The sequence below is a fragment of the Neopsephotus bourkii genome, unplaced genomic scaffold (genome assembly GCF_033783945.1).
Source record: "Neopsephotus bourkii isolate Nb327-2 ecotype Australia unplaced genomic scaffold, CSIRO-AGI_Nbou_v1 NB_576, whole genome shotgun sequence".
Taxonomy (NCBI): domain Eukaryota; kingdom Metazoa; phylum Chordata; class Aves; order Psittaciformes; family Psittacidae; genus Neopsephotus; species Neopsephotus bourkii.
This window is the reverse complement of record NW_026901077.1, coordinates 3,747-28,108: the sequence shown is the minus strand read 5'-3', so window position 1 is coordinate 28,108 and position 24,362 is coordinate 3,747. Positions and strand designations below refer to the sequence as shown.

General features: G+C 47.6%; 1 protein-coding gene across 1 annotated transcript; it reads right to left on the bottom strand.

Moving 5' to 3' along the window:
• Positions 1–540: 540 nt before the first annotated feature.
• On the bottom strand, positions 541–24,025 carry LOC133211160 (RNA-binding protein FUS-like; the record flags this gene model as incomplete). Its single annotated transcript, XM_061351322.1, has 13 exons — positions 24,013–24,025; positions 21,416–21,440; positions 21,179–21,330; positions 17,971–18,124; positions 16,216–16,376; positions 13,221–13,404; positions 9,281–9,315; positions 5,616–5,648; positions 4,558–4,664; positions 3,637–3,766; positions 2,736–2,837; positions 1,503–1,617; positions 541–686 (listed from the first exon to the last, which is right to left on the bottom strand). Coding segments are annotated over exons 1-13 (1,357 nt in total), but the record flags the coding sequence as incomplete, so codon positions are not given.
• Positions 24,026–24,362: the final 337 nt, after the last annotated feature.

The following is a 24,362-nucleotide window of genomic DNA, read 5'->3' as shown; positions in this document are numbered from 1 at the left end:
GTGTCATTATGGGTTCATGCATATCATTAAGGGGTCATGCATGTCATTAAGGGGTCATGCATATCATTATGGGGGCATGCATATCATTAAGGGATCATGCATATCATTATGGGGTTATGCATGTCATTAAGGGGTCGTGCATGTCATTAAGGGGTCATGCATATCATTAAGGGGTCGTGCATGTCATTAAGGGGTCATGCATATCATTAAGGGATCATGCATATCATTATGGGGTTATGCATGTCATTAAGGGGTCATGCATATCGTTATGGGGTCATGCATGTCATTAAGGGGTCATGCATATCGTTATGGGGTCACGCATGTCATTAAGGGGTCATGCATATCATTAAGGGGTCACGCCATCTCATTAAGGGGTCACGCATCTCATTAAGGGGTCATGCATATCATTATAGGGTGACGCATCTCAAGGGGTCACACATATTATGGGGTCACGCATATTATGGGTTCATGCATGTCATTATGGATTCATGCATCTCATTACGGGGTCCCGCATCTCATGATGACGTCATGGTGCCGTACCCATGTGGTTGGCGCCGCGGTTGGCTCCGCCTCCTCCGCCCCCCCCCGGGTACTTGCCCATGTGGGGGGCCCCGGGCCCCTCGGGTTTGGGGGCTTTGCATTGGTTGCATTCGTTCCGCCACGAGAAGTTCATGTTCTCACAGGCCCTAGGGGGGAGATGGTGACGTCATCAGTGACGTCATCAATGGCGTCATCAATGACATCAATAGCGTCATCAATAACATCATCAATGGCACCATCAATGGCATAATCGATGCTTTATCAATGACATCATCAATGACATCAAATGACTTCATCAATAGCATCATCAATAGCATCATCAATGGCACCATCAATGGCGTCATCAATGACATCATCAATGGCATAATCAATGACGTCATCAATGACATGCACAATGGCGTCAAATGACTTCATCAATAGCATCATCAATAGCATCATCAATGGCATCATCAATGGCATCGATAGCATCAATAGCATCATCAATGCCATCAACAGCATCATCAATGGCACCATCAATGGCGTCCTCAATAATGACATCATCAATGACATCATCAATGACATCATCAATGGCACTGTGAATGACACCATCAATGGCATCAATGACTTAATCGATGACATCATCAATAGCATCATCAATGGCATAATCAATGACATCAATGGCATCATCAATGACGCCATCAATGGCATCATCAAAAGCATCACCGATGACATCATCAATGGTATCATCAATAGCACCATCAATGACATCATCAATGACGTCACCAATGGCATTATCAATGACACTATCGATAGCATCATCGATGACGTCATCGATGACGTTATCAATGGCGTCACCAATAGCACCATCAATGATGTCATCAATGACGTCATCGAGGACACCATCTATAGCATCATCAATGACACCATCAATGACGTCACCGATGACGTCACCAATGAGGGGTGTTTTGGGGTGAAACACTCACGGATTGGGGCATTTCCAGTCTCCTGCTCGCTGCTGGCCCCCCCCTCCACTGGGGAACCCGCCCCGGGAACCGGAACCGGAACCGGAGCCGCCGAAGCCACCGCGCCCCATAGGGCCTGGGGGGGAGGGGAAAGAAGGGGGTTGTGGGGTGAAATCAAGGGATTTTGGGCAAAAGAAGTGTTTGAAATAAGGGTTTGGGGGATATAAGGGGGTTTTGGGGTGAAATCAAGGGGTTTTGGGCAAAAGAAGTGTTTGAAGTAAGGGTTTGGGGTGAAATAAGGGGGTTTTGGGGTGAAATCAAGGGATTTTGGGCAAAAGGAGTGTCTGAAGTAGGGGTTCGGGGGGAAATAAGGGGGTTTTGGGGTGAAATCAAGGGGTTTTGGGCAAAAGAAGTGTGACAAATAAGGGTTTGGGGTGAAATCAAGGGGTTTTGGGGTGAAATCAAGGGGTTTTGGGCAAGGAAAGGGTCATAAATAGGGGTTTGGGGGAAATAAGGGGGTTTTGGGGTGAAATTAAGGGGTTTTGGGCAAGGAAAAGGTCATAAATAGGGGTTTGGGGGAAATAAGGGGGTTTTCGGGTGAAATCAAGGGGTTTTGGGCAAAAAAAGGGTCTGAAATATGGGTTTGGGGTTAAATAAGGGGGTTTTGGGGTGAAATCAAGGGGTTTTGGGCAAAAGAAGTATGACAAATAAGGGTTTGGGGTGAAATCAAGGGATTTTGGGAAAATAAAGGTGAGGAATAGGATTTTGGGTGGAAACCAACGAGTTTTGGGCAAGAAAAGGGTCTGAAATATGGGTTTGGGGTGAAATCAAGGGGGTTTGGGCAAAAGAAGAGTCAGAAATAGGGTTTTGGGGGGAAATCAAAGGGTTTTGGGCAAAAGAAGTGTCAGAAATAAGGGTTTGGGGTGAAATCAAGGAGGTTTGGGGTGAAAAAGGTTGATTTTGGAGTGAAAGGGCAGATTTTGGGCTGAAAAATGCAGATTTTGGGGTGAAGAAGGTGATTTTTGATGTGAAAAGGTGGATTTTGGGGTGAAAAAGGCATATTTTGGGGTGAAAAAGATTCTGGGGTGAAAAGTCAGATTTTGGGATGAAAAGGCGGTTTTTGGGGTGAAAAGTGCAGATTTTAGGGTGAAAAAGCAGAATTGGGGATGAAAATGCAGATTTTGGGGTGGAAAGGCAGATTTTGGGTTGAAAAGGACGGATTTTGGGGTGAAAAAGGCGGATTTTGGTGCTCACCTCCCCGTCCGCGCCCCCCCCGTCCGCCGCCCCCCCCCCGGTTGAAGTCTGCTCTGCGGGTGGCGAAGGAAACCTTGATGGGGTTCCCGGAGAACTCTTTACCTAAACCGGGGGAAATGGACCCAAAATGAGAGGAGGGGGAAGGGGGCGTGGTCACGGGGAGGGGGCGTGGCCATGGGAAAGAGGTGTGGCTATGGGGAGGGGGCGTGGACATAGGGAGGGGACGTGGACATGGAGGGGGGCGTGGCCACGTGGAGGGGATATGGACATTAGGAGGGGGTGTGGTCACGGGGAGGGGGCGTGATCATGGGGATGGGGCGTGGCCATGGGGAAGGGACATGGCGACTGAGGGGGCGTGGCCACAGGGAGGGGGCGTGGCCATTGGGAGGGGTTTTGGTCATGGGGAGGGGGCGTTGCCATGGGGAGGAGGTGTCGCCATGGGGAGGGGCGCGGCTATAGGGAGGGGCGTGGCAATGGGGAGGGGGCGTGGCCATAAGGAGGGGGCGTGATCATGGGGAGGGGTTGTGGCAATGGGGGCATGGCCATGGGGAGGGGGTGTGGCCATGGGGAGGGGGTGGGGAGGAGGGGGCCACGGGGAGGGGGCGTGGCCATTTGGAGGGGCGTGGCCTGTGGAGAGGAGGGGGCCACGGGGAGGGGGCGTGGTCAGAGGGAGGGGACATGGTCATGGGAGGGGGCGTGGCCATAAGAAGGGGTTGTGGCCATAGGGAGGGGGCGTGGCAATGGGGCCGTGGCCATTGGGAGGGGGCGTGGCCACGGGGAGGGGGCGTGGCTATAGGGAGGGGGCGTGGCCATAAGAAGGGGTTGTAGTCATGAGCAGGGGGTGTGACCAATGGTCATGGGGAGGGGGCGTGGTCACGGGGAGAGGGGGGCGTGGCCTCACCGTCGAACCAATCAATGGCGGCCTTGGCGGAGGGGGGGTCGTCGAAGGAGACGGTGGCCTCCCCCTTGAGCTTGCCGGTCTCGCGGTCCGTGTACAGGTTGATCATGGGCTGGCCGGTCTTCTTGTTGGTCTGCGGGGGACACGGGAAGGACACGCTAAGGACACGCTAAGGACATGCTAAGGACACGCTAAGGACACGCTAAGGACACACTAAGGACACACTAAGGACAGGTTGATAATGGGCTGGCCGGTCTTCTTGTTGGTCTGCGGGGGACACGGGAAGGACACGCTAAGGACACGCTAAGGACATGCTAAGGATATGCTAAGGACATGCTAAGGACATGCTAAGGACACACTAAGGACACGCTAAGGGCGCAGCGATGTGTTAAGGACGGGCTAAGACGAGGTGGGGATAGAGAGGGGTACCATTGGGGGGTACAGGGATGTAGAACATGCTAAGGACATGCTAAGTACATGAGAAGGAAACACAAAGGACACAGCAATGGGTTAAGGACAGGCTAACAGAAGGTGGGCATGGAGATATGGAGATCGAATGCCAGTGAAGGAGTATAGTCACATAGAACATGCTAAGAACATGCTAAAAACACACTAAGAACACGCTAATGACATGCTAAGAACACACCAACACGCTTCATCACCCCAGTGGCTGCCGCACCACTGCCCTGTGATACAGAGCCCTGTGCTTGCTGAAACACAGAACATGCTATGGACATGCTAAAAACACGCTAAGAACATGCTAAGAACACGCCAACACGCTCCATCACCCCAGTGGCTTCCATACCACCACCCTGTGACACAGAGCCCTGTGCTTGATACAGAGAACACGCGATGGGCACAGCAAGAACATGCTATGAACACGCTAAGGACACGCTAAGCACACGCTAAGCACACGCTAAGCACCTTGATGATGCCGATCTGCTTGAAGTAGTCGGCCACGGACTCGATGGTCACGTTCTCGCCCAGGCCCTGCACGAAGATGGTGTTGTTGTCCGAGTTATCCTGGTCGCCTGTATGCAAATCACCTCATTAATGCTAATTAATGCTAATTAGCCCTCATTAACCCCCTTGCCGGCCATTAAACCTCATTATTAAGCTTGAATGAATCACGCTAATGATACCCAGCCCCCCCCCCATTAGCACTGCCCTATAGGAGGCCTCATTAGGCTCATTAGCGCCTTCGTTAAGGGTCATTAACCCCTCTGGGCCCTTTGGCCTCTTATGACCCCCCCATTTAACCCCATGACCCTCTTGACCCCTATTAGACCCCTAAAACCTCATTAACCCCTTAATAAACCCATTAAGAACCTAATTAACACCTTAATTAACCCCTTAAGGAGCCCTTTTACCCCCCAAAGCCTCATTAACCCCCTAATAAGCCCATTAAGAACTCTATTAGCCCCTTAATTAACTCCTTAGCAGACCCCCTTTACTCCATTAGCATCCAAATCCACATTAACGCCTTAATAAACCCATTAACAACCCTATTAGCACCTTAATTAACCCCTTAATGAATCCCCTTTACTCCATTAGCCCCCAAACCCTCATTAAGGCCCCCATTACTGAATCCCATACCCAATTACCCCCTTAATTAACCCACTTCACACCCAAAGCCTCATTAACTCCCTAATAAATGCATTAAGAACCCAATTTACCCCTTAATTAACCCCATAATGAACCCCCTTAATGCCATTAGCTCCCCAAACCTTATTAAACCCTTAATATGCCCATTAAGGTCCCCCATACCCAATTAGCCCCTCAATTAACCCCTTAATGTACACTTTTTACCCTAATTAATCCCTTCATTACCCCAATTAACCCCTTAATAAACCCAATTAAGCCCTTAATGACCCCACTTAACCCCTTCATTACCCCAATTAACCCCTCAATGACCCCAATTAACCCCTCAATGACCCCTAATTGACCCCTTACTGACCCCATTCATGCCCCTCCCCCCTTACCTGCATCGTGCCTTGGCCCTTGGTCCCGAGGTCCTTCAATGGGGGGGGAGGGGCACATGCAAAAAGCAACACAATGGAGCATTAATTAACCCCATTAATTAACCCCTCCCCTCACCCCATTTTGGGGCGAAAACCCCACTTTTTGGGGCTAAAAATACCCTTTTTTGGGGGGTGCTCCAAAAAACCCCGTTTTTCACCTCAAAAACCCTTTATTTGGGGTCAAACCCTGCTTTCCCCCCCTCCCCCAACCTTTGTTTTGGGGGCAAACCCGGCCTTTTTGGGTCCGTTTTGAGAATACCCTTTTTTGGTCACTCCAACCTTTGGTTACCGGCGCATGCAGGGCCGAAAGCCCCAAAATCCTGCTTTTTGTCCCCAAAATGAGCGCTAACACCTCCAAAAGGGTGTTTGGGCTAAAAACCAGCCTTTTTGACCCAAAAACCTCACTTTTTTAGCGCGCTTTTAGCCCTTTTTTACCTTTTTTTTGGGGTCCGAACTTTTACCACTTTTTGACCCGTTTTTTGTCTATTTTTACCTGGTTTTCCCCATTTTTAAGGTGGTTTTGCTCTTTTCACCTCTTTTTCACCATTTTCACCTCATTTTATCAGTTTTTAAATCGTTTTTCCCGTTTTTCACCTCATTTCTCCCATTTTTACCTCATTTTCACCAGTTTTCTCTCGTTTTGCCCATTTTCACCTTGTTTTTTCCATTTTCACCTCAGTTTTTTATCTTTTCTCATTTTCACCTCATTTTCTCCGTTTTTACCTCATTTTCTCCATTTTTCACCTCATTTTTTCCAATTTCCACCTCATTTTCTCCATTTTCACCTCATTTTTCCCATTTCCACTTCATTTTCTCCATTTTTACCTCACTTTTTCCATTTTCACCTCATTTTTTCTTCATTTTCACCTCGTTTCCTCCATTTTTACCTCAATTTTCCCATTTTTCCTTCATATTCCTCATTTTTATCTCATTTTCTCCATTTTCACCTCATTTTTCCCATATTTTCACCACTTTTACCTCATTTTCACCTCATTTTCTCCATTTTCACCTTAATTTTCCCATTTTTACCTCATTTTTCCCATTTTCACCTCATTTTTATTTTTACTTTGTTTTTCCCATTTTTACCTCATTTTTTTCATTTTTACCTCATTTTTTCCCCTTGTTTTCTCCATTCTCACCTCATTTTCTCCATTTTTACTTCAATTTTCCCATTTCCACCTCATTTTCTCAGTTTTTACCTCATTCTCTTCATTTTTACCTCATTTTCACTTCATTTTCCGCATTTTTTTACCTCAATTTTCCCATTTCCATTTTTTTCACCTCATTTTTTCCATTTTCACCTCTTTTTTACCTCATTTCTCCCATTTTCACCTCATTTTTCCCATTTTCACCTCATTTTTCCCATTTCACTTCATTTTTCCCATTTTCACCTCATTTTCTCAATTTTTACCTCTTTTTCCCCATTTTTACCTCGTTTTTCCCATTTCCACATTTTTTACCCATTTTCATCTCATTTTCTCCATTTATATCACCTTGTTTTGGCCATTTTCACCTTATTTTTCCCATTTTCACCTCATTATATGTCATTTTTAATCGATTTTCGTGCTTTTATCATTTTCACCTCATTTTCACCATTTTCTCGTTACCCCTTTTACCAATTCTTCTCTTTTTAACCTCATTTTTCCATTGTTCCCATATACGGATGTTCTCTACCGTTCTTTTTACCAATTTCTCCCTTTTTTAACTCATTGTCACCACATTTTCTCCATTTTTACCTTTTTTTCCCATTTTCACCTCATTTTTCCCATTTTCACCTCATTTTCACCATTTTCACCTCATTTTCCCCAGTCTTACCTCATTCTCAGCTCATTTTCCCATTTTTCCTTCATTTTCACGAGTTTTACCTCATTTTCCCCTCATTTTCCTCCATTTTCACCATAATTTCCCCATATTTACCTCATTTTCACCACTTTCACCTCATTTTCTCCATTTTTAACTCATTTTCCCATTTTTCCTTCATATTCCTCATTTTTATCTCATTTTCTCCATTTTCACCTCATTTTTCCCATTTTTCCTTCATTTTTGCAATTTTTACCTTATTTTCACTTTATTTCCCCCAATTCTGCCTCATTTTCGGTTTTTTCCTCCATTTCCACCTCTTTTGACCATTTTCACCTTTTTCCCCATTTTCACTTCGTTTTCACCTTTTTTGACCATTTTCACCTCTTTTTTTAATTACCACTTTTTTTCCCCCATTTTCACTTTTGATTTTCACTTTTTTCCAATTTCCACTTTTTTTGGCCCATTTTCACCTTTTTTCCCCATTTCCACCTCTTTTGACCATTTTCACCTTTCTTTCCAATTTCCACTCTTTTCGACCATTTTCACCTCTTTTTGCCCCATTTTCACCTTTTTTGACCATTTCCACCTCTTTTTGTCCCGTTTTCACCTCTTATTTTCCAATTTCCATATTTTGCCCCATTTCCACCTCATTTTCACCTTTTTTGACCATTTTCACCTGGTTTTCCCCCATTTCCACCTTTTTTTCCAATTTCCACTTTTTTTTCCCATTTCCACCTTTTTTTGCCCCATTTCCACCTCCTTTGTCCATTTTCACCTTTTTTCCAATTTCCACTTTTTTGCCCCATTTTCACCTCTTTTTTGACCATTTCCACCTGTTTTCCCCATTTCCACCTGATTTGACCATTTTCACCCTTTTTTCCCATTTCCACCTTTTTCCCCATTTTCACCTTTTTTGACCATTTTCACCTTTTTCTGCCCTATTTCCACCTCCTTTGACCATTTACATTTTCCAATTTCCATTTTTTTGCCCCATTTTCACTTTTGACCATTTTCACTTTTCCCATTTCCACCTTTTTCCCCATTTCCACCTCATTTGACCTTTTCCACCTTATTTTCCAATTTCCACCTTTTTTTGCCCCATTTTCACCTTTTTTGACCATTTCCACCTTATTTCCCCATTTCCACCTCCTTTCACCATTTCCACCTCTTTTTGCCCCATTTTCACCTCTTTTTGCCCCATTTTCACCTTTTTTCACCATTTTCACCTTTTTCCAATTTCCACACTTTTTGCCCCATTTCCACCTCTTTTTTGACCATTTCCACCCCTTTTTGCCCCATTTTCACCTCTTTTTTAACCATTTTCACCTTTTTTTTCCAATTTCCACTTTTTTTGCCCCATTTCCACCTTTTTCCCCATTTCCATCTCTTTTTTCCCCATTTCCACCTCATTTGACCTTTTTCACCATTTTTTCCAATTTAGACTTTTGCCCCATTTCCACCTTTTTTGACCATTTCCACCTTTTTGCCCCATTTTCACCTCTTTTTTAACCATTTTCACCTTTTTTGACCATTTTCACCTCTTTTTTAACCATTTTCACCTTTTTCACCATTTTCACCTTTTTTTCCCCAATTTCCACCTTTTTCCCCCATTTCCACCTCTTTTTGCCCCATTTTCACCTTTTTCAACCATTTTCACCCTTTTTTTCCAATTTCCTCTCTTTTCCCCATTTCCACGCCTCTCTTTCGGGGCAAAACACCCCAAAAAAGAGCAGCACCGCACCCCGATCCCCTTCACGACCAAAAACCACCACTTCCGTTTTGAGGCAAAATCCCCACTTTTTGGGCTTTTCTCGGCCACTTACCCCCGAACTTACTGAAGGCACCGCGCTCACCACCGCTGAGGAGATAAATGGGGAGAAAACACACAAAATGAAGCTTTTTGGGCAACCCCTGCCAAAAAACGGGCCGAAAACCACACAAAACGACCAAAAATGGGGCAAAACGACCAAAAATTGGGGCAAAACGACCAAAAATGGGGCAAAACGACCAAAAATTGGGCAAAACGACCAAAAAATGGTATTTTTATAGTGGGGGGGCGGTGAATTTGGGGCTAAAAGCAGCGTTTTTGGGTCCGCTCCGTTGCTGCTGGTTTCTCGCTGGCGCTGAGCGGCTCCGTTCAAAAAGCCCCAAATCGGGCGTTTTTTGCCCCAAAAATCCATTTTTAACGCTGTTTTTTGCTTATTTTTTACCGTTTCCCCCCGTTTTTTTGGGTTGAAAACGAGGGATTTTGGTGGCCCTTGAGTGTGGTTGCGTTTTAAGCAGCGCTCTGAAACCTTACGTTTTTCTGTGCCCCTTTTTGCCCTTTTCTGCCTGTTTTTACCCCAAAAGCGCGCCTTGCTCTCCACCTGCAGCACACAAAAGGCAGAGGTTGCGTTAACACAAAGCACAACAGAAGCCCCCGCCGCCAGCCCATAATACTCACCCGACACCCAAAATCGCCTTTTTTCCACCCAAAATCCTTGTTTTGGGTTCAAAAATGGGGTTTTTTGACGGTTTTTTCGTGCACCGAACCCAAATCGGTGTTTTTTCACCCCAAAAGCGATGGTGGTTTTTGACTGCGGTGACGTCATCGCCATGCCCACTTTTGGGCCAAAAATGGGGGTTTTTTGGCGTGTGTTTTGACCTAAAACCACCTTTTTTACCCCAAATCTGCGGGGGTGACCCAAAAACCCCCTTTTTTGCCCTTATTTTATGCGTTTTGACCCAAAAAACACCTTTTTTGCCTCTATTTTACACGTTTTGTCCCAAAACCCACCTTTTTTACCCCGAATCTGTGGGGTTTGACCCAAAAATCACCTTTTTTTCCCCAAGATTTGGGGGAGTGACCCAAAAACCACGTTTTTTGCTATTTTTATGCATTTTGACCCAAAAAAACACCTTTTTTACCCCAAATCCGTGGGGTTTGACCCAAAAAATCACCTTTTCTGACCCTATTTTATGTGTTGACCCAAAAAACACCATTTTAACCCCAAATCCGTGGGTTAAAACCCAAAAATCACCTTTCTCACCCCTATTTCAAGTGTTTTGACCCAAAACCCACCTTTTTTACCCCAAATCCGGGGGGTTTGACCCAAAAATCACCTTTTTCGCCCATTTTGTGTTTTGACCCAAAAACCACCTTTTTTACCCCAAAACCATGGGGTAAGACCCAAAAATCACTTTTCTCATCCCTATTTTATGTTTCTTGACCCAAAAAACACCTTTTTTACCCCAAATCCATGGGGTGTGACCCAAAAATCACCTTTCTCACCTCTATTTTAAGTGTTTTGACCCAAAAAACACCTTTTTACCCCAAATTTGTGGGGTGTCACCCCAAAATCACCTTTTTTTGCTATTGTTTTATGTGGTTGACCCAAAAACCACTGTTTTTACCCCAAATCCATGGGGTTTGACCCCAAAATTACCTTTTCTGCCCCTATTTTGTTTTGACCCCAAAAATGCCTTTTTTACCCCAAATTCGTGGGGTGTCACCCCAAAATCACCTTTTTTTGCTACTGTTTTATGTGGTTGACCCAAAAACCACCTTTTTTACCCCAAATCCGTGGGGTTTGACACAAAAACCACCTTTTTTACCCCTATTTTTATGTTTTTACCCAAAAAAACACCTTTTTTACCCCAAATCTGCGGGGTTTGAGCTAAAAACCACCCTTTTTTCCCTTATTTCATGCATTTTGACCAAAAACTACCTTTTTCCCCCCAATATCTGAGGGGGGTGACCCAAAAACCACCTTTTTCACCCCAAATCTGCGGGGTTTCGCTCTAAACGCACCTTTTCATGCGGTTTGACCCAAAATCCACCTTTTTCCACTCAAAACCTGAGGTTTGACCCAAAATCCCACCTTTTTACCCCAATTTCATGCATTTTGATGTAAAAACCACTTTTTACCCACGCCATCTGCGGGGTTTGACCCAAAAACCACGTTTTTCACCCTATTTCATGCATTCTGACCCGAAAAACACCTTTTTTCACCCAAAATCCGTGCGGTTTGACCCAAAAACCACCTTTTTCACCCCGATTTCATGCATTTTGATCCAAAAACCGCTTTTTAACCCCAAAATCCGTGGGGTTTCACTCAAAAACCACCTTTTTCCTCCAATTTTACGCATGGAGACCCCAAAACCACCTTTTTCACCCCAAATCTGTGGGATTTGACCCAAAAATCACCTTTTTCACCCCAAATCTGTGGGATTTGACCCAAAAATCTCCTTTTTCACCCCAAATCTGTGGGGTTCGACCCAAAAACCACCTTTTTCTCCCCAATTTTAAGCGTTTTGACCAAAAAACCACCTTTTCCCCCCAAAATCTGGGGGTTTTGACCCAAAAATCACCTTTTTCACCACTATTTCATGCATTTGGACCCCCAAATCTATGTGGTTTGACCCCAAAACCACCTTTTTCTCCCTATTTTATAGGTTTTGACCTAAAAACCACCTTTTTCCACCCAAATTTGTGGATTTTGACCCAAAATGCACCTTTTTTCCCCCAAAATCCCCGTTTTCTGGGAGGGGGGTGTGTATGGTGTGGGTGTCCCTTCCCCTTCCCATTGCACCCCATTAACCCCCTATTACCCCCCATTGGGATGCATAGAATGGGGGGCACCCATTACCCCCCATTAAACCCCATTACCCCCATTAAACCCCGTTACCCCCCATTACCCTCCTATTAACCCCCATTACCCCCTATTAACTCCCATTACCCCCAGTTACCCATTAACCCCCATTACCCCCTATTATCCCCTATGTACCCCATTATCCCCTATGTACCCCATTACCCCCTATGTACCCCATTACCCCCATGCACCCCATTACCCCCTATGTACCCCATTATCCCCTATGTACCCCATTACCCCTATGTACCCCATTACCCCCTATGTACCCCATTACCCCCATGCACCCCACACCTACCCCATAGTGGGGGCTCCCCCTCGGGCTCCCCGGTTGCCTCGGCCCCCCCTCTCGTAGCCGCCCCGGTTGTAGCCCCCTATGTACCCCATTACCCCCTATGTACCCCATTATCCCCTATGTACCCCATTACCCCCATGTCCCCCATTACCCCCTATGTACCCCATTATCCCCTATGTACCCCATTACCCCCATGCACCCCACACCTACCCCATAGTGGGGGCTCCCCCTCGGGCTCCCCGGTTGCCTCGGCCCCCCCTCTCGTAGCCGCCCCGGTTGTAGCCCCCTATGTACCCCATTACCCCCTATGTACCCCATTACCCCTATGTACCCCATTACCCCCATGTACCCCATTACCCCCTATGTACCCCATTACCCCCTATGTACCCCATTACCCCCTATGTACCCCATTACCCCCTATGTACCCCATTACCCCCTATGTACCCCATTACCCCCTATGTACCCCATTACCCCTATGTACCCCATTACCCCCTATGTACCCCATTATCCCCTATGTACCCCATTACCCCCTATGTACCCCATTACCCCCCATGTACCCCATTATCCCCTATGTACCCCATTACCCCCTATGTACCCCATTACCCCCTATGTACCCCATTACCCCCTATGTACCCCATTACCCCTATGTACCCCATTACCCCCACACCTACCCCATAGTGGGGGCTCCCCCTCGGGCTCCCCGGTTGCCTCGGCCCCCCCTCTCGTAGCCGCCCCGGTTGTAGCCCCCTATGGACCCCATTACCCCCTATGTACCCCATTACCCCCATGTACCCCATTATCCCCTATGTACCCCATTACCCCCATGCACCCCACACCTACCCCATAGTGGGGGCTCCCCCTCGGGCTCCCCGGTTGCCTCGGCCCCCCCTCTCGTAGCCGCCCCGGTTGTAGCCCCCTCGGCCCCGGCTCCGCTCCCCTGGGGGGGCCCCCCCCCCGTAGGAGCCTTGGTCCTGGTACCCCCCCCCGCTGCTCAGCGGCGCCGCCTCCTGGCTGTAGCTGGAGCCTGCAGGAGACATAGAAATGAACCAAAATCAGCGGGTTTCACCCCAAAATGAGGCTGATTTTAGCCAAAATGGCCACTTTTTACCCCAAAATCCGCTTTTTACCCGAAAATGATGGTTTTTAGCCCCAAATCCACTTCTTTTACACCAAAATGGCCACTTTTTCCCCAAAATCCACTTCTTTCACCCCAAAATGATAGTTTTTACCCCCAAAACCACTTCTTCTACACCAAAATGGTGGGGTTTTACCCGAAAATCTGCTTCTTTTACCCCAAAATCCGCTTCTTTCACCCCAAAATGATGATTTTTACCCCCAAATCCACTTCTTTCACCCCAAAATGATGGTTTTTACCCCAAAATCCAATTCTTTTACACCAAAATGGTGGGGTTTTACCCCAAAATCCAATTCTTTGACCCCAAAATGGTGGGGTTTTACCCCAAAATCCATTTCACCCCAAAATGATAGTTTTTACCCCCAAAACCACTTCTTTTACACCAAAATGGTGGGGGTTTACCCCAAAATTCCGCTTCTTTCACCCCAAAATGGTGGGGTTTTACCCCAAAATGAGGCTTCTTTTACACCAAAATGGTGGGGTTTTACCCCAAAATCCACTTCTTTCACCCCAAAATGATGGGGTTTTACCCCCAAATCCACTTCTTTTACACCAAAATGGTGGGGTTTTACCCCAAAATCCAATTCTTTGACCCCAAAATCATGGGGTTTTACCCCAAAATCCACTTCTTTTACCCCAAAATCCACTTTTACACCAAAATGGTGGGGTTTTACCCCAAGATCCGCTTTTTTTACCCCGAAACGGTGGGGTTTTACCCCAAAATGGTGGGGTTCTACCCCAAAGCAATGTTCTACCCCAAGGCAGTGTTTACCCCAAAACAAAGTCTTTTTACCCTAAAACGAAGTGGGTTTTACCCTGAAAGTGATTTTTTACCCCAAAATGAAGGTTTTTTTACCCCAGACTGGGCTTCTTTTACCCCAAAATGGCAATTTACCCCAAAATAATGTTTTTTTACCCCAAAACCGGTGTTTTACCCCAAAATGGTTTTTTACCCCAAACAGTTTTTTACCCCAAAACGGGATTCTTTTACCCCAAAATGGCAATTTTTACCCCAACACACTGTTTACCCCAAAACGGTGGTTTTTTACCCCAAAACATTTTTTACCCCAAAATTAAGTCTTTTTACCCCAAAACGGGCTTCTTTTACCCCAAAATGGTGGGGTTTTACCCCAAAATAGTGGGGGTTTACCCCAAAGTGGTCTTTCTTTACCCAAAATTAAGGGGTTTCCCCAAAATCCGCCCTCAAATTCTCCTTTCCATTTAAAATTATTTTCCCTCCATAATTCTCGATAATTTTCCCAATAATTCTCCATTTCCCCAACTTTTCACTTTTCCCTTCCAATTTCCAACAAAATTCCCCAATTTCCCCATGAATTCTCTATCACCCGGTAAATTCGCACTTTTTCCCTTACATTTTTGGTTTTCCCCAGCTCTCCATTTTTTCACAAAATTTTCAAATTTTCTCTCAAAATTCTCATTTCTCCCCAAAATTCTTGATTTCCCCCCAAATTCTCAATTTTTCTCCCCAAATTCTCACTGTTTTGATTTTTCTCGATTTTTCTCCCAATATTTTCGATTTTTCCAAAATTCTCGATCTTTCCCCAAGTTCTCATTTTTCTAAATTCTCAAATTTACCGCCAAATTCTCATTTTTTCAAAAATTATCAATTTTCTTCCAAGATTTTCTATTTTTCTCCCAAAATCCTGGATTTTCCCAGAAATTTTAATTTCCCCTGGAATTTTCACAAAGTTTTTGAAATTTTTTCAAAAATTTTCAAATTTTCTCCCAAAATTCTTCTCACCCAAAATTTTCTATTTTGTTTGAAAGTTTCCAATCTCTCCCCAAATTCTGTATTTTTCTCCTAACATTCTTGATTTTTGTATCAAAATTCTCCATTTTTCCCCCAAAATTTTAGATTTTCCCCCAAATTCTCAACTTTCTCCCGAAATCAACTTTTCTCCTAAAATTCTCTATTTGTCTATCAAAATCCTCTATTTTCCCCCCAAATTCGAATGTTTTCCCCCCATTTTCCCTGCTCCCATCCCGTACCGGTGGGGGGGGTGTAGAACAGGGGAGTTTTACCCCAAAATTGCTTTTTTAATTAAAATTTAAACTTTACACCAAAATTATGCGATTTTCTCCGAATTTTTTTTCCAAAATTCTTACTTTTCAGCCAATTTTTCAAAATTCCTACTCTTCAGGACTATTTTTCCGTGAAAATTCTTGATAATGTCCATCAATTTCCCACAATTCTCAAATTTTCCCAATTTTTCAATTTTTCTCCAAAAATTCTTTATTTTCCTCCAAATTTGTTTTCCTTCCAAAAATTCTCCTTTTCCAAAAATTCTCCATTTCCCCCCAAATTCTCTATTTTTTCTCCTGAAATTCTCAATTTTTCTCCCAAAATTCTCAATTTTTCTCCCAAAATTCTAAATTTTTCTCCCAAAATTCTCTATTTTTCTCCAAAAATTCTCCATTTGTCTCCAAAAATTCTCCCATTTTTTTCCCAAATTTCCTCCTAAAATTCTGTTCTCTTAAAATACTCTATTTCTCTCCCCAAATCCTCCATTTTTCTTCTAAAATTTTTTATTTTTCTTTCAAAATTCTCCATTTTCCCCCAAATTCTCAATTTTCCCCAAAAAATCTTTAATTCTTCCCCCCAAATCCTCTATTTTCCCCCTAAATCCTTCATTTTCCCCCCCAAATCCTCATGTTTCCCCCCGCTGCCCGTACCGGTGCTGGCTCCGGTGCCGTACTGGCCCTGCTGGCTGTAGCTGGGGGGGGGGTTGTAGGCCGCCTGCTGGCTGTAGCTGGGCTGTTGCCCGCTGTAGCTGCCCTGGTGGCTGTAGCCGCTGCTGGGGGGCTGCCCGTAGCTGGAGCTCTGCGAGCTGCTGCTGTAGCTGCACCAAAAACACCCCCTTTCAGCCCAAAATGCAACGGTTTCACCCAAAAATGGGTCGTTTTCACCCAAAAATGTGGTATTTTGACGTAAAACGCATTATTTTGACCCAAAAAAGTCTTATTTTGACCCAAAAAAGGGTCATTTTGACATAAAACGCGTCATTTTGACCCAAAACACGTCATTTTGACCCAAAACACGTCACTTAGACACAAAATGCGTCATTTTGACCCAAAAATGTGTCATTTTGACCCAAAAAAGGGTCGTTTTGACCCAAAAAGTGTTATTTTGACCCAAAAGGCGTCATTTTGACCCAAAACGCGTCATTTTGACCAAAAAATCTGTCATTTTGACCCAAAAATCTGTCATTTTGACCCAAAAAAGGGTCATTTTGACCCAAAACGCGTCATTTTGACCCAGAAAGTGTCATTTTGAACCAAAACGCGTCATTTTGACCCAAAACTCTTCATTTTGACCCAAAACTCTTCATTTTCACCCCAAAAAATGTCATTTTGACACAAAACGCGTCATTTTGACCCAAAAAAAATGTCATTTTGGCCCCAGAAAGCATCATTTTGACACAAAACATGTCATTTTAACCCAAAAAAGGATCATTTTGACCCAAAACACATCATTTTAAACTGAAAGTGTCATTTTGACCCAAAATTGACCCATTTCCACCCATTCCCACCCCATTCCTGCCCCATTTCCCCCAATCAAATGTTTTCCCTCATTCCCACTCATTCCCCCCATTCACACCCCATTCCCCCCCATTCCCCTCCCCATTTCCCCCATTCACCCCATCTCCCCCATTCCCATTCCGCCCCATATTCCCCCCCATTCCCACCCCATTTCCCCCATCCCCACCCATTCCCACTTCAACCCTGTTTTTACCCCATTCCCACCCCATTTCCCCCCATTTCCCCCCCATTCCCCCCTTCTCCCGATTTCCATTCCCACCATATCCCCCATTCCCCCCCATTCCCATCCTCCCCATATCCCCCATATCCCACCTCCCCCATATCCCATATCCCCTATCCCCCATATCCCATATATACCCCCATATACCCCCCATATCTCCCCCATATCCCATATTGCCCCCACTGCCCCCCCATTCCCATCTCCCCCATATACCCCCCCTATCCCCCATATCCCCCTCTATTCCCATATCCCCCTCTATCCCCCCCATATCCCCCCCATATCCCCCCATATCCCATATCCCCCCATATTACCCCCATATCCCCCCCTTATTACCCCCATATCCCCCCATATTACCCCCCATATCCCCCTCTATCCCCCCATATCCCCCTCTATCCTCCCCATATCCCCCCATATCCCATATCCCCCCATATTACCCCCATATCCCCCCCATATTACCCCCATATCCCCCCCATATCCCCCCATATCCCCCTCTATCCCCCTATCCCCCCCATATCCCCCATATCCCCCCATATCCCCCCATATCCCCCCATATCCCCCCCATATCCCCCTATATCCCCCCCATATCCCCCCTATCCCCCCCATATCCCCCTCTATCCCCCCCATACCCCCCTCTATCCCCCCCATATCCCCCCATACCCCCCCCATGTCCCCACCTTCCGGAGGAGGAGCCCCCGCTGGGGGGTTGGGAATACCCCGGATACGCCGCTGCCGCCGCCGCCTGCCCATAGGAGCCCTGTGAGCCCTGCCCGCCCCCGCCGTAGCCCCCGGAGCCGCCGTAGGCCGGGGGCGTGGATTGGGCGCTGTAACCTGGGGGGCGGCACCGGATTGGTCCGTTCAGTACAATGGGAGGGGCCCAAGGGGAGCGGGCCAATGGGAGCGGCCCATTCACCCCAATGGCATCACCCTAATGGGGTCTGCCCATTCACACCAATGGGATCAGCCCATTCACACGATTGGGATCAGCCCATTCCTCCCAATAGGATTAATGCATTCATCCCAATGGAACCATCTTAATGGGATCAGTCCAATGGGATCAGCCGGTTCAAGCCCATGCAATCAGCCCATTCATCCCAATAGGATCAACCCATTCACAAATAGGACCAGCCCATTCATCCCAACAGGACCAGCCTAATGCAACTATCCCATTCAGCCCAATGGGATCAGCCCAATGGGATCACCCCATTAATCCCAATGGGATCAACCCCTTCACCCCAATACGATCAGCCCAATGGGACCGTCCCATTCATCCCAATGGGATCAGCCCATTCATCCCAAAGGAATCAATCCATTCATCTCAACAGAATCAACCCATTCATCCCAACTGGATCAGCCTGTTCATCCCAATAGGATCAACCCATTCATCCCAATGGGATCAACCCATTCCCCCCAATGGCATCATTCCATTCAATCCCGTGGGATCAGCCCATTCAAGCCAATGTAATGATCCCATTCAACCCAATGCCCATTCAATCCCAAAGGGACAATCCCATTGAATCCCATGGGATCAGCCCATTAAATCCCATGGAACCATCCCATTCAATCCAATGTGATCACCACGTTCATTCCAACAGGATCAACCCATTGAATCCCAATGGGATCATCCCATTCATCCCAATGGGATCAGCCAACCCAATCCCATGAGATCATCCCATGCAACCCAATGGGATCAATCCATTCATCCCAATGGGATCATCCCATTCATCCCAATGGGACCATTCAATCCCATTTGACCATCCCATTCAACCGCATGCAATCAACCCATTCATTCCAACAGGATCATCCCATTCAATCCAATAGAATAATCCCATTCATCCCAATACGATCACCCCATTCACCCCAACACCCTCACACCATTCAATCCAATAGGACCACCCCATTCAATCCCAATGGGATCATCCCATTCACACCAATAGGAACACCCCATTCACCCCAATAGGATCACCCCATTCACTCCAATGGAATCACCCCATTCACCCCAATAGGCCCACCCCATTCACTCCAATGGACCCACCCCATTCACTCCCATAGTACCACCCCATTCACCCCAATAGGATCACCCCATTCACCCCAATAGAATCACCCCATTCACTCCAATAGGATCACCCCATTCACTCCAATAGGCCCACCCCATTCACCCCAATAGGCCCACCCCATTCACCCCAATGGGATCACCCCATTCACCCCAATGGAACCACCCCATTCACCCCACAAAGACCCCCAAATCCCATAGGATAAAGGGCTCCTCTTACTGCTCTGGCTCTGCCCATAGGATTGGCTGTAGCTGTTCTGCCCATAAGCCGTGCCCACCCCATTCACCCCAATAGGACCACCCCATTCACCCCAATGGGCCCACCCCATTCACCCCAATGGGTCCACCCCATTCACTCCAATAGGATCACCCCATTCACTCCAATAGGACCACCCCATTCACCCCAATGGACCCACCCCATTCACTCCATTAAGCCCACCCCATTCACTCCAATAGGCCCACCCCATTCAATCCAACAGGATCACCCCATTCAATCCAATGGCATCATCCCATTCACCCCAATGGGCCCACCCCATTCACCCCAATGGACCCACCCCATTCACCCCACAAAGACCCCCAAATCCCATAGGATAAAGGGCTTCTCTTACTGCTCTGGCTCTGCCCATAGGATTGGCTGTAGCTGTTCTGCCCATAGGCCGTGCCCACCCCATTCACCCCAATGGGCCCACCCCATTCACTCCAATAGGACCACCCCATTCACCCCAATGGACCCACCCCATTCACCCCACAAAGACCCCCAAATCCCATAGGATAAAGGGCTTCTCTTACTGCTCTGGCTCTGCCCATAGGATTGGCTGTAGCTGTTCTGCCCATAGGCCGTGCCCACCCCATTCACTCCCATAGTACCACCCCATTCACTCCAATAGGATCACCCCATTCACCCCAATAGGACCACCCCATTCACTCCAATAGGCCCACCCCATTCACTCCATTAAGCCCACCCCATTCACTCCAATAGGCCCACCCCATTCAATCCAACAGGTTCACCCCATTCACTCCAATAGGACCACCCCATTCACCCCAATGGACCCACCCCATTCACCCCACAAAGACCCCCAAATCCCATAGGATAAAGGGCTTCTCTTACTGCTCTGGCTCTGCCCATAGGATTGGCTGTAGCTGTTCTGCCCATAGGCCGTGCCCACCCCATTCACTCCAATAGGCCCACCCCATTCACCCCAATAGGCCCACCCCATTCACTCCAATAGGATCACCCCATTCACCCCAATAGACCCACCCCATTCACCCCACAAAGACCCCCCAATCCCATAGGATAAAGGGCTTCTCTTACTGCTCTGGCTCTGCCCATAGGATTGGCTGTAGCTGTTCTGCCCATAGGCCGTGCCCACCCCATTCACTCCAATGGGCCCACCCCATTCACCCCAATGGGCCCACCCCATTCACCCCAATGGGCCCACCCCATTCACCCCACAAAGACCCCCAAATCCCATAGGATAAAGGGCTTCTCTTACTGCTCTGGCTCTGCCCATAGGATTGGCTGTAGCTGTTCTGCCCATAGGCCGTGCCCACCCCATTCACCCCAATGGGCCCACCCCATTCACCCCAATGGGCCCACCCCATTCACCCCACAAAGACCCCCAAATCCCATAGGATAAAGGGCTCCTCTTACTGCTCTGGCTCTGCCCATAGGATTGGCTGTAGCTGTTCTGCCCATAGACCACACCCACCCCATTCACCCCAATAGGATCGCCCCATTCACCCCAATGGACCCACCCCATTCACTCCAATGGACCCACCCCATTCACCCCACAAAGACCCCCAAATCCCATAGGATAAAGGGCTTCTCTTACTGCTCTGGCTCTGCCCATAGGATTGGCTGTAGCTGTTCTGCCCATAGGCCGCATCCGGGGCCTGGCTGTAGCCACTGTAGCTCTGCTGCCCATAGCCTTGGCTGCCTTGTTGGGAATAGCCTTGGCCTGGGGGTGTGGGGTAGGCCCCATAGCTAAAGAAAAGACCCAAAAAGCCGTGAATTCACCCCAAAAATGCAATGGGGTTGAATGGGGTAAGGGAAAAGGGAAAGGACGTACCTTTGTGTGGCGGTTTGGCTGTAGTCTATGGGGAAAAAAGGCATAAAAAGGGAGTTAATAAGGGCAAAAATGCACAAATTTAACCTAAAAAACAAAGATTTTGGGGTGGAAAAGGGGATTTTTTGCTTTGAACAAGAAAAAAAGGGGAAATAAGGGAAAAAGGGACTGGTTTTGGGTGTAAAATGGGGGGGTTTGGGGAGCAAAAGGGATGGTTGGGGGTTAGAGGGGTGGGGTTGGGGCACAAAGGGGTGGGTTTAGGGCAAAAAGAAGGGATTTTGGGGTGAAAAGTAGGCATTTAAAGCACAAAGGAATGGATTTAAGGCAAAAAGGGGGGTTTAAGGCAAAAAAGCGGTGATTTTGGGGTGAAAAGTGGTCATTTAAGGCACAAAGGGTGGATTTGGGGCAAAAACAGTGATTTGGGGGTGAAAAGTGGTCGTTTAAGGCATAAAGGGTGGATTTAGGGCAAAAAGGGGCGATTTTGGGGTGAAAAGTGATCATTTAAGGCACAAAGGGGTAAATTCTGGTCAAAAGGAAGTGATTTTGGGGTAAAAAGTGGTCATTTAGGGCACAAAAGGTGGATTTGGGGTAAAAAGGGAGTGATTTTGGGGTAAAAAGTGGGCATTTAGGACAAAGTAACTCATTTTGGGTGCAAAAAGACTGAGTTTAGGCACAAAGGGACTGATTTTAGGGTAAAAAGTGGCCATTTAGGGCACCAAGGGACTGATTTTGGGCACAAAGAACCGGATTTAGGGCAAAAAGTGAGCGGTGAGGGCATAAAGTGCCTCTTCTAGGGCACAGAAAAGTGGATTTAGGGCAAAAAGTGACCAATTTGGGCACAAAGGGACTCATTTTGGCCACAAAAGGCCTGATTTTGGGCACAAAATAGTGGATTTTGGGCAAAAAATGACTAATTTTGGGCACAAAACGCTGCCTTTTGGGGTACAAAGTGATTTTGGGCACAAAGTGCTGAGTTCTGGAGCAAAAAAAGTCCATTTAGGTAACAAAGGGACTCATTTTGGGCACAAAGTAGGGGATTTAGGGCAAAAAGCGGCCATTTAAGGCACGAAGTGACTGATTTGGGGCAAAAAATAGGAAATTTAGGGCAAAAAGTGACCAATTTGGGCACAAAGGAAGTCATTTTGGGCATAAAATAGCGGATTTAGGGCACAAAGGGATTTGGGGCACAAAGAGACCGATTTTGGGCACAAAAGCGCGGATTTAGGGCAAAAAGTGACCAATTCTGGGCACAAAAAAAGCGGATTTCGGGCAAAAAGTGACCGATTTTGGGCGCAAAGCGGCCGTTTTGGCCACAAAGGGACCGATTTGGGGCACAAAATAGGAGATTTAGGGCAAAAAGCCACCAATTTAGGGCAAAAAAGCGGCCAAGTGGCCGTTCGGGGCATAAAACGGTGCCTTTAGGGCACAAAGGGACTGGTTTAGGCCTTAAGTGGCTGGTTGGCGCCCTAAATGCTGCCTTGAGGCCACAAAGCGGCTCCGCGCTTACAAAGCGCCTCATTTGGGGCACAAAGCATCCAATTTAAGCCACAAACCGCGCAATTTCGGGCACAAATAGCCCGATTTAGCGCATTTTTCCACAAAAAAACCCAAATTGCCTCTTTTCAACCCATTTCCCCCCACAGACACGGCCCTGAGAGCGCTTTCCCTCCCGGACCCGCCCCAAAAGAGCGGGCTGCGCGCCCCGCACCCCCTTTCCAACGCTCCCCGGCCGCTTTTCCCCCCCTCACCTCATTATTTACGTCAAAAAACGCCTTTTTTAACCGAAACCGAGCTTTTTAAACCCAAAAACGAGGTTTAAATGGGGCCGATTGAAGCGCGGAGAGACCCGGATGTGGCACTGCGGCAGCGCCGCCGCGCATGCGCAGCCCCCCCCTCCCGCCCGCCCGCCGCGCACAAAATGGCGGCGGTGGCGCAGGAGGAAAAGGCGGCACAAAATGGCGGCGGGCGGCGTGAGGTAAAACCGCGCCCGAGCCCGTTATAAACGCTATAGAACGCCCCAAAACCCAATAAAACCCCCCAAAACCCCCTTAAAATGAGACGGTTTGGGGTTAAACGAAGCAATTTGGGGTGTTTTATCGCGGCGATGGGCGGCGCGGGGGGTGAGGCTTTGTCTGCTGGGTTCCACCCACCCCCCCCCATTCCCTTTCTTTCATCCGCTATAAAGCGTTCTATCGCGATAAAATGAATCAAACTGAGGGAAATCGAGCGCGATAAACGGTGATTAACGACTCACGCGCCCCATTTCATTAACGGGTTAATGAATGAAAGGGGAAAACGCCCCTTTCCCCCTAAAAAAACCCGTAATAACCCCGATTAAACCCATCCGAACGCCCCAACCACCCCTAAGCGCACCCGTTCGGGTGCAAAACGCCCCGAAAAGGGCCCGAAAACGCTAAAAACGCCCCAGAAACGCTTAAAACGCCCGCAACCCGCTAAAAACGCCCCCGAACCGCTAAAACCGACCCGAAAACCGCTAAAAACGGGCCCCAAACGCTAAAAACGCCCCCAAAACCGCTAAAACCGACCCTAAAACGCTAAAAGCGCCCCAAAACCGCTAAAAACGCCCCCCGTTCCGGTACCGTTGGACGCCATAGCGGCGGCTGCGCTCCCCCTCCACGTGGCGCCCGCACTGAAGCCCCGCGGCCACGCCCCCAACGCCTTTTATAGGCTCGGCCTGGAGCGGACCAATGGGGTGGGAGGAGGCGGGGCCATGCCCCCGCCGCTCCCACGTGGGTGGGGGGGCTGCGGGTGGTTGCGTCCGCGGGAAAGGGGCGGGGCTTGAGGAAGGGGCGGGGCTTGACGGGAAGCGGGGAGCCCATTGGAGGATATAGGGGTCTATAGGCAGCCCATAGGCCCCTATAGACCCCCATAGACCCCTATAGACCCCCATAGGCCCCTATAGACCCCCATAGACCCCTATAGACCCCCA